General features: G+C 34.9%; 1 protein-coding gene across 1 annotated transcript; it reads right to left on the bottom strand.

Moving 5' to 3' along the window:
* Positions 1-6,886: 6,886 nt before the first annotated feature.
* LOC126624092 (LOB domain-containing protein 4-like) lies at positions 6,887-12,026 on the bottom strand. The gene is made up of 3 exons (XM_050293108.1): positions 11,991-12,026; positions 11,677-11,864; positions 6,887-7,527 (listed from the first exon to the last, which is right to left on the bottom strand). The coding sequence occupies exons 2-3, from the start codon at positions 11,854-11,856 to the stop codon at positions 7,162-7,164; spliced, it is 546 nt and encodes a 181-aa protein (XP_050149065.1). The 5' UTR covers positions 11,857-11,864; positions 11,991-12,026; the 3' UTR covers positions 6,887-7,161.
* Between the last annotated feature and the right edge of the window lie 2,698 nt (positions 12,027-14,724).

The following is a 14,724-nucleotide window of genomic DNA, read 5'->3' as shown; positions in this document are numbered from 1 at the left end:
AAGTATTCACATTAGCAGTTCAAATTTTTTATGGGAAATGTTTGACCAAATTTTTTTGATGGGAAATGAATGTCAATTATAGGTAATTGCATTTGCTAATAATATATCGATGATCTCAACAAACACGCATACGATGATAGAAGAAATTGTATAAATTGTCTATTAACTTTAACTCAATTGGAGCGATAGTTTATTGATAGGATTTTTACCGCCTGCAAAAGTAGGGATAAAAACACTTTAAATACTTGCAAAAGTACAAGGTTATCGTAGTATAGCAGCTCTAGCAAGATCGTTCTCCTCAGGGATTGAATGAATAATCTATGTTAAATCAAATCTTAATTAATTATTTAAAACAAAGTTTGAGAAAAAGTTGATTTTGTGATTTCAAATAATAAAAACGAATTTAATTGAAAATAATTAAATAAAGTGACAAAATAAAATAAACTAAAAGAAAATGGTTTTTGAAAATTAAATTGTAAAAGCCTAGGATTCCGTCGTCACCTTAAAAATCCTATGTAGTTCTTCCAATTACTTATGAATTACATATGCATATTTTGAAGGTTAGATTTTCCTAATATATGCCTACTTGGACCCCCAACATAGAGTGTATATCAAACATGCAACCCGTCTATGGTATTCAGATCAAATCTAAGCATGCATGACTCGTTAAGCTTTGTGAAACCTTTTGAAAAACCATACAACCCTTAAGACGTGATATTCATCCTAAGTAAACTTGTACATAATAACCACAAGAAGCATTCGTCAATTTCAGGGACCGACCTTCGATCAAAATTGCATCAAATTACTTTTCTAAAGATCTTAATGGTAGCTAAGCATTAAGACAATTAGACAGTATAAATAGGTGATTAATAATTCAACCATGCATGCATAATATCATAAGCAAATTGAAAAGAAACTACATATTCTTGCTAAGGTTCATGGCTTCGCCCTAACAAACGGAAATTAGTTACTAACAATTATAAAAAAAAGGATAGAAAACACCTTGAAATACAAATTGTCAAAGTCTAGCAAAGTTCTCCAAAAAAACTAATGCGTTATTCTCCTCTCCTTTTGTCTTTCCTCAGCCTAATGGCTAAAAAGCCTTATTTATACTACTAGAAAATAAAACCCTACCTAAGAAAGGTATTAGAATAATACTAGGAAACCAAATAAATTTAAATAAATTAGGAAACATAATAGAATAAGATAACTAAGAAATACCTTCCTATTCTAGTGCACTGCCACAAATCAGCCACGTTTTTGGATTTCCAGGGCTCCAAAACAGGCCCAAAATAGCTCAATTTAAATTTTGGAATATTCTAAACACTTATTCAGAAGGCCACGAACCTATCAGATGTCATCTTGGGCTTCAAAACTCACAATTAAGCCCAGAAACGTCACTTTCCAATACTGCGCACTGCTTCTTTATTCCATCGCCAGAAAATAACCACTCGGTAGAAAAATCCCAAATTTTGATACGAACACACCAAGAGACACATGAACGTCCTCCAATATGAATCACTCCAAAATTCGTCCGTCTGATCACGTTTTTCTCCAGAGGAAATTGAATGTCCTACATTAAGAATATAAATCAAAGTATCAAAATTCTCACAAAATAACCACTAAATTATAACTAAGAATAGGGTAAAATATATAGTATAATATCGACTCACCAGTCTCTCAACTAAAAATATTTGACTATCGGTCGCTTAACTCATCAAAATGTGCAGTTATGGTCCTTTTTGTTAACTCTGTTAGAACATCCGTCAAAATAAGTCATGTGCCATACACGTGAGGCTGAATCAGGAGGCAAAAATGGAAAACCAAATGAGAAAAATTGTAGCAATAGTCCCTCAACTTTAACGCAACTGGAGCAATGGTCCCTTATCTTTTTTGACAGAGTTGACAAAAATGATCATACCTGCACATTTTGATGAATTAAGGGACCAATAGTCATGACTTTTTAGTTGAGGAACCATTACTGACACACCCCAACCGAGATCAAGACATGATGGCCGTCATGTGAGGGTGACGTAGCTATGTGCACAGTGCGGAAGCAATTAAGATAAGAAATATACGAATATTTAAAAACCGAAACTACTAGAGTGCACTAGAAAACAGGAAGTGTTAGGAGTCAATTACAAAAGTAAATACTCTTATTCAGAGCATAATAAGTCTAGGTGCAGTCCAGTAGGACAAATACTATTTATGCAGTACCAGGAATGTCCTATTATTATTTAGATATGTCAGAACCGCTGAAATCCTCAAGGCCACCGACAGCAAGCTTACCTAAAACCTGAAGGGGCGCAAAACAGGAAACGTGAGTGGGCAAAAACAAATGTTTTACAAAACCATTTCATTTATCAACATATCTAACCCCTCGCTGTAAAACATGTATAATTTTTCTCAGAATCAAGATATATGCATATACATAAATATATTTGTAATTATATCAATTCAAATCATGCTTCACATAATCATATTCATATGTATGCCATGCCAAGATATAACAGAGTAAGTAATTCAGGTGAGAATAACTTCATAGAAATATAACATATTAGCCGGAACCCATGTGGTAGTCTAAATGGCTGAATTAGTAGCTTAAATGTCAATCTAGCCGGAGTCACTACAATGACCTATACGGCACTATACTGCACAAGAGTCGGAACCAGATGAAAAGGTCTGTACGACAATAATGAGTGTAATATAATCATGCTCAATACTACTCACACATAATAACTGAGCGATAAATCGCTAGTCACCTACGAGTTGGAACCACCTAAGATGGTCTATACGACATGACTGTGCACCTAAATTGGATCCAATATGAGCATATGGTGCGGGAGGTGACATAATAACCAGGCCTGTGCCATATCTCTGGCTAAAATCACAATCACCCTAGGTGCAGTTTGATGAGCTCAACGTTATTCAATCACATATCACACCATTGATAATTTACATAACCAAACATAACTCACCTGAGCTTACCTGAGTGTCCACAGCACCACAATTATATATATAATGCATCATATACAAAGTCATATACGAATTATAAACTTATATGCATGGCATTCAAGGCATAATCTCATTTAAACACATTTTCTGGGAAAATATCAAGTATATAAATATATACTGAAAACCAAAAGCCCACTCACTGGTATGTCGAAGGGTCGTAGCCCCTGAGTCGCCCCTGAACGAGCTCGTCATGGGGATAAGTCTCACTTATATGCGAATTAACTATAACAACGTTATTTAAAGCACATAGGCAAAACTAGCTAATAACTTCTCATACAATGCTCAATTTTTGTATTTGAATATACCACAGTGACCTATACAACCTCAGGATCATTCCCAAATTTTTAGAATATTTTTTTGATCCCTCACGCGCCGCCACGCGGCCACGCGCAAGGAATCCTGATGGATTCTCTAATTGCCGTTAGGAATATTCCGTTAAAACCTAACTATAACTGTTAAAGATGATTGACGGCGCTAGCATATTCCTTCAACCTTGATGGAAGACACTCATTTCTTCTCCGGCGAGTCGCTGGTCGCCGGCGACTTTGCTGGTTTCTGGGTAAAACTTTAAAATGCTTATTCTCCTTCGTTTCTTCACCATTGTCCACAAAATTGGTACCAAAATGAAGCTAATAACATGTAGAATCACGTTATATAAGTTTCAAGGCTTAAATTTTACTAGGTTTTCCCCGAGAAAGCTCGATAGTTCGGCTTACCTAGATACACGTCGATCTCAGCCCTCCGACGTCCATTTCCTTCCAACGAAATACCCCGAGACTCGTGAGGACCTCCTTAAGCTTCCAATAAGCTTCAAATTCCCTGAAAAACAATATTTCACGTATGCATGAACAGTGACAAAATTGGTGGTTCATGGTTCGACGTGAAATCGGAGGATTCCTTACCTATAAATGGTACCAATCGATTCGTCTGAGCTTCACGAACACAATGGTGTGCTTCAGTCCCTCGATCTGTCACGTTTCAAAAGGTTTTGGGTGACGTCCGTACAAGAGAGAAGAGAGAGAGCGAGTATGAGAGAGAGAGAGCACGAGAGAGAAGAGAAAGGGTGTGTGTTGTGTGTGTGAGCTCCACGTGGTCACCATCCAACCAAGGAAATAACATCTAAGTCTCCAAAATAAGTCACACACACTAAAATTTCAACATCCAAGGATAAAACTGTCATTTTACATCACCGATAATAATAATTCGGGACGGGCTGTGACAATTACTCCAATTGAGTTAAAATTAAAGAACAATCTCTACAATATTCTCATGATGATATTGAGAATATCAATAATATCAATGACATTAACCTTATATATTGACGCATATCAACAACATATTTGTATTTAAAAATATGCGGTTAACCACAACATAGAAAAACTTTATGTCCTATGGTGGAAATCTCGTGCATCGAATAACAAATACATACTGTGAAGCTCTTACGGTTTTATAATTTTGATTAATCCTCAAACTAATGAGTGGCTTGATACATCAAATACTATATATACATGAAAACTGATCAAAATCGTTCTCTGCCCTTTGAAGGGGAGGGAAGGCTAAATAGTAATATTTGACGCCAATATATAGAATCAATGAAATTGTTAAACTATTGCAGTGGGGTTGCTGAATTACGTCCAGACTTAGCTCAATCTCAACACTATTCAGAAAGATGTGTCGGTGATAATGGCCAACATAGCCACCATGGATGACCCACAAGATTAGCAAGAGGCCACATTTGCAGCATCTGCAATCTCAGGTCCATGGGATTGCAAGAACAATGTATTAGTTGACCAATTTTGGTGTGCACTCAAAGTATAATCTGAACTTGAGGCCACAAGTTCATGCAGAATTTGTGGAGCCAAATGATGACAGAAATAGAACATATATATGTGCCTTGTATTTGTATTTCGGAGGTGGATTGTTTGCCCTCCTATTTTCATATTTTTTCCATCCCCTCCTATTTTGTGCGGTCACGGTTAAACCACGTCAACATTTAATATTCCTATTACTTTTTGTTTTATTATTTTTATAAAAAAAAATTAATATAAAATGTTGACGTGGCTTAACCGTAACCACACAAACAGAAAAAAATGGAAAGAGTATGGAAATAGGAGGGCAGACAATCCACCTCCTTGTATTTCACTGTCTTTAGTCAATGTAGATTCTTATAAGGATATGATTGTGATGTCCCAGTTACACAGAAAAAAAATTGAACTTCGAGATACCGAATAATAAAGCCTACAAATGCTCATTATACTTGGTTCTTAAATAGTGAAGTCTATCAAAGATGTCTTATCTGAAGTGCATCTTTTCAATATTTGTCATTATTTTGTCCCCTCAACGTCCTCCCAACTTGCCTAATTATGAGTGCACACCCATTTGGACTCTTAGAAGGTGTTGGTCTAGGAGGAGGGACTATTGGGATTAATGAATATGTGAAATGTAAATCAGTTTAGTTTATAGGTTATATATTAGGGTTTAGTGTGTTAAATAGTTTAGAGATATTTTTTTTTTGTATTAAATGAATATTCTCTAATGTGTGGTATGAAATAAAACAATAAATGACCTGATTGCTTGAACAAATCCGTTTTTCCCTATTCTTTGATGAACTGAATTAGATGCATGACAATTGAATACAGTGATGTTGAAATACCCTTTCTAAAACTTGACGTGTGTTTTCTTTCTCTGTTTTGGACCGATCCACTTGACTGATTGGAAGCTTTCTTGTCCATCAAGTACAAGCAGTTGAGCCTGTTGAGGTGATCCATCAGAAATCCGAATGAAAATGAAATAAACTGTAGAAACTAGCAGGTAACTGGACTTGGATATGGACTGATGAGTACAGTTGGGCTAGAGCAACCTGATTGTTGCTTAGTAATCCACCGAACCCGATCATTTTCATGCTCAAAATGTGATGCAGCAGGGACTTATTGGCCGCTGTAACATAGGTATGTAATTTCATTTTGTGATGACTAATCCTTATTGAGCATATGCATAACTATGTGTGTGCTTACTTGCATAAATGACATTTTTCTACGAGAGATACTCTCCTATAATTGGTGACGCCACATGACAAATATTTATTAATAATGAGATAATTTTTTAACACATGACAAACATTTAATAAATCAGTGACACCACGAGAATTAGGCGTAAGTTTCAAAAAAATAATCTCTCCTTTGATTTCTATTGTGTGGAGATTTTTACTTCCACGTCTATATTAATTTGATTACTGTTTTCTCATTTGGAGATTTAGTTGTGATGTTCTTTTCATAATTTAGTGAAAACATTAATTTAAGCAGTGGGACACCTATAGTGGCCAATGATATAAAGAGCGTTACTTGATTTGTATCAGGCTACAATAGCTAGAAACCAACAATATATATACACACACCAAACCCACGTCAGAAAATACAGTTTTATGCATACTTACTAATATTAAACAAGGGATTAGTTAACTAAGCTAGGTCATCATATTTCATATTGCTAGCAGTAATATATGATCATAGAGGGTGTGAAACTACCCCGTATCCTACTATGACTTAATTAATTGTTACGAGATGGTTTATATATCTGCAGTGATAAATTAATTACATATGATATAGTAATTTTAACCCTAAAATGAAATAAAGTATAATAATATATGATAGTGCTTAAAAAGGCAGTCAACAACCTCATAATAAAATAGAATCCTAGGGTACTGTCACGTGAAGTTATATTAATTTCACATATTACATATGATATAGGTATTGACAACGTTCATATTTATATTTTAAGTTGTATTTTTGATAAATGATAGATATTTTATAACACAAACGAACTATATACAACATAACATGATCATATAACACAAATTAAACTGTAGTATTCATCACATCAAGAATTTCACCATATATATATTAACAATATTTTAAGTAAAAACTCATACTTACAAAGTTTAGACATTTACAATATGGTCAACTAATTAATCATCATCGCATCCCTGGTCAAGTAGAGAGAGAAATGCACTACATAAGAAAGTAAAAGAGAAAAAAAAAGAGGTACGTACTATAACTAAAGAGGAGATAGCAGACATATTAAATATTATAGCAAAACAGATTAACTAATCAAAGTGGCATAGAGGCATGCAAATTCAGGTAGGTAGAGCTAGCATGACCACAAAGACTCTCCCATATTGGCCTGATCGGCCGCCATGTCCATTGAAAAAAAGGACTTGGTGGTAGCCGTCTGATGACTGCGATGATGATGGTGGTGATGAGAATTATCAGGTGCCATCTTTTGGTCTGGTGAGCAAGTAGTCGTTGAAGCAGTAGTAGTGGTAATAGCGAATTGGCCCATTCTCATGTGCACCACTTCAGCTTGTGCAATGGCCAATTGGGTTTGGAGTGCGTCGATTTGTTGTTGTAAAGATGATATTGCTCCAACACAACCGTACACAGGATCCCGGACTCTTGCATTTGCTTCATACACCATGGAACTCACTGCATCACTGCGTTGGTGCTCTGGTAATTCCTAAGTAATACCCATTGAAACTTCATTTAATAATGGTAAAGTAGACGTGATAGAATAAAACCCTAGTTAGTATTTTTTTTTCATAAGTATTGTAATTAGATGTAAATTTAGCTTTTCTATTTTCCAAGAATCCTAATCTTTGAAGTCTAAGGCCTGTGATGCATGTATAAAGAAGTTTATTACCTTCTGAGATCAATCAATCAATTCAATTTCAATATTTCTACATGGTATCAGTTATTTTCTAAAGCCTAGGTTTCTTTCCTTTGCCGCACCTTATATACAAACCCTAATTTTCCTTCTTGTACCGCAAGCCCTAGCTTTTTCTATGAAGTAATAGTATTTGTGTAGACAAGCACTTGAGAAAATGACAAAAGAAAAGAAGAAGAATTGATCTGATCTTATTGGGAAATATAAAGTTTGACGATGAAAAAGTTAAAGTCCTCTAAGCCATATCACTGGCCTGGTTTTGTGGATTAAGTGATCGACCATGAAAGTTAGAGAAGAAAATCAACAAAAGGCATCAATTCAATGGAGTTATTTTCACACTCCAACCGATTTGTATGAGACACTTAATAATTTTTTGTCATTCTACCTTACCCATAACATTACCATACTAATTTTGTATCAATTATTTGTGCCAAACAGTAATGGTGTCGAACCAAAGATATTTGGTATGGTATTGATATCCAAAACCAACTATTATATATATATATATATATATTTTATATATTAATAGTTAATAACTATTATCTTTAATATACCATTTAGTTTTAACTTTTATTTGATTTGGTTTTGTAACCCTAATTTTTATCTTTAATCTTTTATGTATGGTTTGACTTGCTAAAGCGTGTAAAATAAGGATGTAATGTGATGAATGAGATTAACAGCCGTAGGCATTTTACGAGTTTAAATGAATAGATGTCATCGTGACATCATGGTAGTGTAATATTTAGATTCTATATTTTATTGAAACCTTACAATATTCAAGAACTTTTACTTATACTTACGTGGGGATCAACATCATTTTTGGACTATATGATATCTATTTTGTCTTTATCTAACCCTAATAAAGCAAAATGGCCAATTGAATACTTAAGCAAACAGCCGAATTTCCTTTTCCTTTTGGAAAATTGGAGCATCTTTATGTAGCATTTGACTCTAAAGTTATTTGAGAAATAGGTTGGGACATTGAAAATGTAAATAACGACCGGCGGTTTTCAACTGTATTTAACCACAATAACCGGGTAAAGGTGGAGCAAAGAAATGGAAGAACATATTTTTAGCTTTTTTGAATATTTTTCTACCTAAAACAGTAAGAAGGTATCAATTTGGTCAATAAAAGACTCAAATAAAATAATAGCATGGTATCAATTTGGTTGATAAAGACTCAAATAAAATAATAGCATGAATAGCAACACAACCCACCAAAATTAGATTTTTCCTTGGATGGAGCCAATATATTGATACAGGTGCGAGTTCCCCTAAGATAAACAAAGAGAAGCCACATGTTGAGGAGGATTGATCTGAATCTTTGTAAGTAGATCTCTTCTTAAATATTTTGACGAACATGTTTTAATAAAACTTGCATGCCTTTGATATTAGTCTTAGATGAGACTAGATTTTGGATTGCGATGATTAGATGATATTAAAATGTTATTTATATTTATATTGTATTTATTTTCAACATATGGTCTGTTAAACATAGAGTATAGTTTCTCTACGACAATAGAATGTTTGCATGTGTTATATTTTCTAGTAGATGGTAGATTCACTAGTAGACGCTAGTGTGATTGATAGTCAGTGGATGCTAGTATTACAAAGTTAGACGCCGTGCACACATGTGCATGTACTCGCACTAGTAGATGTTGTTAATATGGTAGTTCCTCAGGTATGATTTTTGATTTGTGACTAATATGTATTTTTCAACTATTACGTAGTAGATACTAGTACGTAGTTTTAAACTATACAATTTTTCTAAAATGAAGGTTAGTATATATATGTTCGTAAATATTTTGACTTGATGATTGATTACGATTCCCTCACACTTTGTTTTTGCCTCCATGTGAGACCTAGTTGGCGTAGTCGTACACTCTCTTACGGAATAGGGTGATCATACTCTCTGTCTATTGTCTTAGTTGTCGTAATAAATAAACGAATTTACGGTTACTCTTGCACATTGCATGACTACTTGTGTATATTGTTGCTTTACTACTTCTGTGCTATGAACTTATGTGACAGGTAATAAAAGGTATAAACCCTTTGGTGTGCCCTTCGAGGAAGTTGAGTTTTAACTGTGTTTTCCCCTGCAAGATTTTATTTGGTATTATTGTATTTGTAGGGGAGATTCTGCTGGATTTTTAGTAGAATTGAACCTGAAATTTTTAATTGTCACATATTAATTACTTTATTATGGCTTCGTAACCACACGATATCATTGGCTAGCACAGTTTGACGCAACGCCTACATGGCTATTTGGTTCGGGATGTGTCAAATGTATACATATATTTATCAAAAGAATAATGCTACACCTACTATTTATTTGTACCATCTATTTGTATAATCTATATTTATCATCTATTTGTACCATCACTTGTACCATCTCTCTGATAGAGATGTGATCTGCATGCGTTGGTCGGCTCTCTATTAGAGAGATAATACAAGTGATGGTACAACTAAATGGTAAGTATAACACTACTCTATATTTCTAGATGCATTGAAAAATCAACTAGTTTAACAGCTGAGAAATTGTTTAATATCGCAAAAGCTCACAAGTAGGGAAATGTTTACAAGAGTTACACGATGATCCTTACAACATGCGTGGTCTACATCATCATTTTCATTTTTTCTTTTGAGTGAAAGAAGAAAATTGTTGTGGTATCAATTAGCCAACATCTTATCAATTAGTTTTTAGAGATAATTTAGTTCTTTGTTAGAATGACTGCTTTTCCTTTTTGTTTCTTTTCCTTTGGACAAACTAAGGCATGCATGTTTTTTCCTTGCCACATGCTAGCTACCTATAATATGGGTTTCATCATTATAAGACACCAACAAAAGATAGAATCAAAGTGCTTTTTACATGCGCGCGGGTCGAGTCACACACACATACATACACATATATATGTTTAGATTTTATAACAACTAAGGATCTGATCGATGAAGTGTGATGTGGATGCTTTTAAACATTAAATGGCGTGGATCATAACTTAATAAAGCCATCTCTTTCAGCTGAGATGATAGCTAGAAGTAACCACCTCATGTAATCTATGGCCAACAACTGAAACATTGTTTTTATCTCCTAAAACTGAATCTTAGTATATTTTATGCCTTTTGGGTATATTACTCATTTAACCCTCAACTCGCCCCACATCCATGCTACAATTGTTGTAATGACAAGAACAAGAAATTAACTAAGACAAGACATGTTGCAATGTCCTTCCCAAGTCACTTTCTTTCATTTAGAGTTGACGGCCTTGAAGAGAAACTGGTTAGATTTAAGTGAGGAATTCCAGAAGTCCCAAGGAAATAGAGCCAAGTTATCAAGGAATGGATCATAAAATGTTAGATAGGAATGATTAAAAATGTCCGTTGTGAATAAGACATGTGAGATGGATTTTGTAATCGACTCCTCCCAAGTAGGGATTTGCAGTCTGATGCTTATGAAGGCATTTCTAATTTAGACATAGAAATCTCTTATCCAAACATAGCCTTCCTCAAAGCATTCTCAAAATAAATTCATAAAAATATTTGATTGGGGTAATAGTACTGCCTTAATTATGTTAATTAGAAGTTTACTGTAACTATCCAAAGCCGTAATTCCATCTATTCTTTGCTTCAATATGCACAGTAAGAGAAATGGTATCTTACCGGACAATTTGAAATTACATTGAAATGGTTTAACCATTAACCTGTCATAACCCTAATACATTTCATCATTCTCCCTCACCCTGAAACCTCAAGGGCATTATATTGTCTTACTCTTGACTAGACCTTTTTGGTAGAAAAATCTTTTATTTGAATGTACAATTTAGATTGAGATGTTAACAGTATGACATGAATCTGGTAAAGATCACATAAGCCCTAAAGAATAATGCTACGTATATATTGCACAAACTTATCAAGTACGTACTTATAGAGTAGAGAGAGTTGAACCTGTAGCATCTTGTTGACATTGCTAGCACCAAAAACCTTGTGGACACTGGCAAACTTCTGGGGCTCGTCAGCTGGAAAATAAGGAGCAAAAACACAATCCTGAGCACATCTCCTTCGCAGAAGTTTGCATGCTGCGCATGGAGACGTAGAACCTTGTTTTCTACCACTCTGACTCTCCATTTTCTCAGCTGGAGTTAGAAAAAAAGAAAAGAGCTAAAAGCTCAATTGCAGTTTTAGGGACCAATTGGTTAAAAACTGAAAAAAAGAAATTCAAGATATACGATTGACCAAAAATAAAATGAAGGTAGATTAACTGGCCAAATTTTGCTGGGTGTGTGTTGAGATTGAGAGAGGGATGAAAGGGGGGGGCTTTAGGTGAAGGCGAGCAGGAGGTTATATAGAGAGAAGTAAGTGACAGAAAATCTTGGGAGGGTCCCAGAAAAGAAGAGCCCATAGATTTTGTTGGACAAAACATTGTTTTGATAAGATCTTTAGCCCCACAACAATAATGTATTTTCCTACCTCGTCTATATGAAGCTTTTATATATATTACTAGACTAGAAATTTTTACACAGAATTGTTATAGTTTCATTCTGGATTCTAGCATATTCCAGCAATATTTAAAACTAAAAAAATAATAATATTGACTTCCATCTATTTTCACATATTTTGAGAGCATGATATTAGATTATTTTATAGTCCAAATAATCAAAAGCAATTTGAGAAAATACTCCATTGTTTATACTTTTTATAGAAAAGTTGATATCTACTCAATTTCATTAGAATATTTTGAAAAACTTACGTCTTTGACTATGTTTTCATGTTAAAAAGCTTGTCATAGTGAGATGATAAGCTCAATTAATAGCTAGGGTTTTCATTTGTTATTGAGAGCTGCTAAACCCACCTCACAACCTTATCTCTCCACCCACTTTTAAATGAAAATTTTAATGGCACATTTGACTTTTTGTAAAATGACTTCTAAAGCCCTAATGAAAATTAATCCTAAACTATTTTATAGCCAAAAGAATAAAAAAAAAATTAAAGTAGACGAAGAAGCTTTCTTCAAAATGGAAGAAGAGAAAAAATGAAAAAATGAAAATAAAATTAAGAAAAAAAGAAAAGAGCCCAACCAATCCGTTTCAAAAAACACACTTTCCTCTGAATCTTCTCGGATCAAATTTTTAAAAATTTATTTTTGAACTTCTTATATTTCGAATCCAAACGACACCATTGAGATTTTTCCGGAGAAAGCATTTCAAAGCTCCAACTGATTCTTTGTTGATATCAGCGGCGAATACAATGAGGAAGAATTGGGATATTTTTTGGAGTTTCCAGCTCTAGACAGGTGAACCTGTTCGGGAAGTACGAGGTGTACCACGAGCGGAACGTCCACACGACGCAGAGATGGCCTGGAGGCTGATTGATCGAAAGATCAAATTAGAATGAATCCTCCCTTGCGACGACCGATAGTTTGGAAGTTAATTAGGGTAATCGCCAAGGACGGGACGACAGGTAACCAAAGTTTTTATGAGGGGTGAGAATATAAGATGGGGTGGGGAAATAGGATTTTGTGGGCATGGGTCTAGCAGCTCTCTTGTCATTTTGTTTCATACCTATTTTTTTTATCTTTTAAGTGATGTATTTGGAGCCGATGCTACAGAGCTATGCACATGCGATAACATTAGAAAAACGATATATATATGGAGACTATTTATGACTCGTTTAAGAAGAAAGAATGCTTTTCAATGATTTTGTATTCATCTCATTCAAAGGTATATATACAATCATATACAATCCTATCACAATAAAGGAAAGAATAATTACATCCTAAACTAGGAAACCAAATATGGTAGGAATCCCACAATTATAGGAATCCTAATACAAGTCAACACTCCTCAAGTTGGTGCATAGATGTTGCACATGCCCAACTTGTCTAGAAACCTCGAAAACTTATCACTTGAAACCGCCTTAGTGAGAATATCTGCTACTTGGTCTTCCGTTCCTATGGGAGGAACCTCAATTATTTTGCTTTCTAGCTTCTCTTTAATAAAGAACCTGTCAACCTCTACATGCTTGGTTCGATCATGTTGCACTGGATTATGAGCGATATCACGAGCAGCTTTATTGTCAAAAAATAACTTCATCGGCTGACCATGTTTAACCCCCTAAGTCTTCTAACAGAAACTTAAGCCATAAGATTTCACAAATACCAAGTGTCGTACCTCTAAATTCGGCTTCCGCGCTTGACCTTGCTACGACATTCTGCTTCTTGCTTTCTCCATGTTACTAGATTTCCCCTAACAAAGGTGAAATACCCCGATGTCGAGTGCCTATCATCTGTCGATCTTGCCCAGTCTGCATCTGTATAGCACTCAATTCTGAAATGCCAATTTTTTCGAAACAAAATTCCTTTACTAGGGCTTCCTTTCAAGTAACTCAATATTCTCATAACGGAACTCATGTGTTGTTCTCCTGGATTATGCATATATTGACTAACTACACTTAATGCATGAGCAAGATCCGGCCTAGTATGGGCCAAGTACATTAATCTTCCTACTAACCTTTGGTATCTCCCTTTATCAACCGGTACTTGGTTATGATCGATACCCAACTTCACTCCTTCAGCCAATGGAGTAGCTACCGGCTTACATGCCGACATACCGATTTCTTCTAACAGGTCAAGAACATACTTCATTTGTGATAGAAATATCCCGGACTTGCATTTTGACACTTCAATCCCAAGGAAATATTTTAACGAACCCAGATATTTCATTTTGAATTCCATGAACAAATACTTTTTCAAGGCTGCTTGCTCACCAGGGTCGTTACCAATCATCACCATGTCATCCACATATACAATGAGAGCTGTAACCTTACTGTTCTGGCGTTTCAGGAATAACGTGTGATCCCAATTACTTTTCCTATAACCGAATGTTCTCATGGACTTGGTAAATCTACCAAACCAAGCTCTCGGAGACTGCTTTAACCCATACAATGATTTCCTGAGCCTACATACCTTTTGTTTCCGTATGTCCGGATCATTACACC

This window comes from Malus sylvestris, chromosome 5, assembly GCF_916048215.2.
Source record: "Malus sylvestris chromosome 5, drMalSylv7.2, whole genome shotgun sequence".
In the NCBI taxonomy this organism is placed as follows: domain Eukaryota; kingdom Viridiplantae; phylum Streptophyta; class Magnoliopsida; order Rosales; family Rosaceae; genus Malus; species Malus sylvestris.
This window is presented reverse-complemented; position numbering and strand designations above follow the sequence as displayed.

Coding starts and splice junctions, on each gene's coding strand:
- LOC126624092 (XM_050293108.1), bottom strand. CDS start 11,856: ATGGAGAGTCAGAGTGGTAGAAAACAAGGTTCTACGTCTCCATGCGCA. Junction 7,528..11,676: donor ATGTCAACAAGATGCTACAG/GTTCAACTCTCT, acceptor GGTATTACTTAG/GAATTACCAGAGCACCAACG.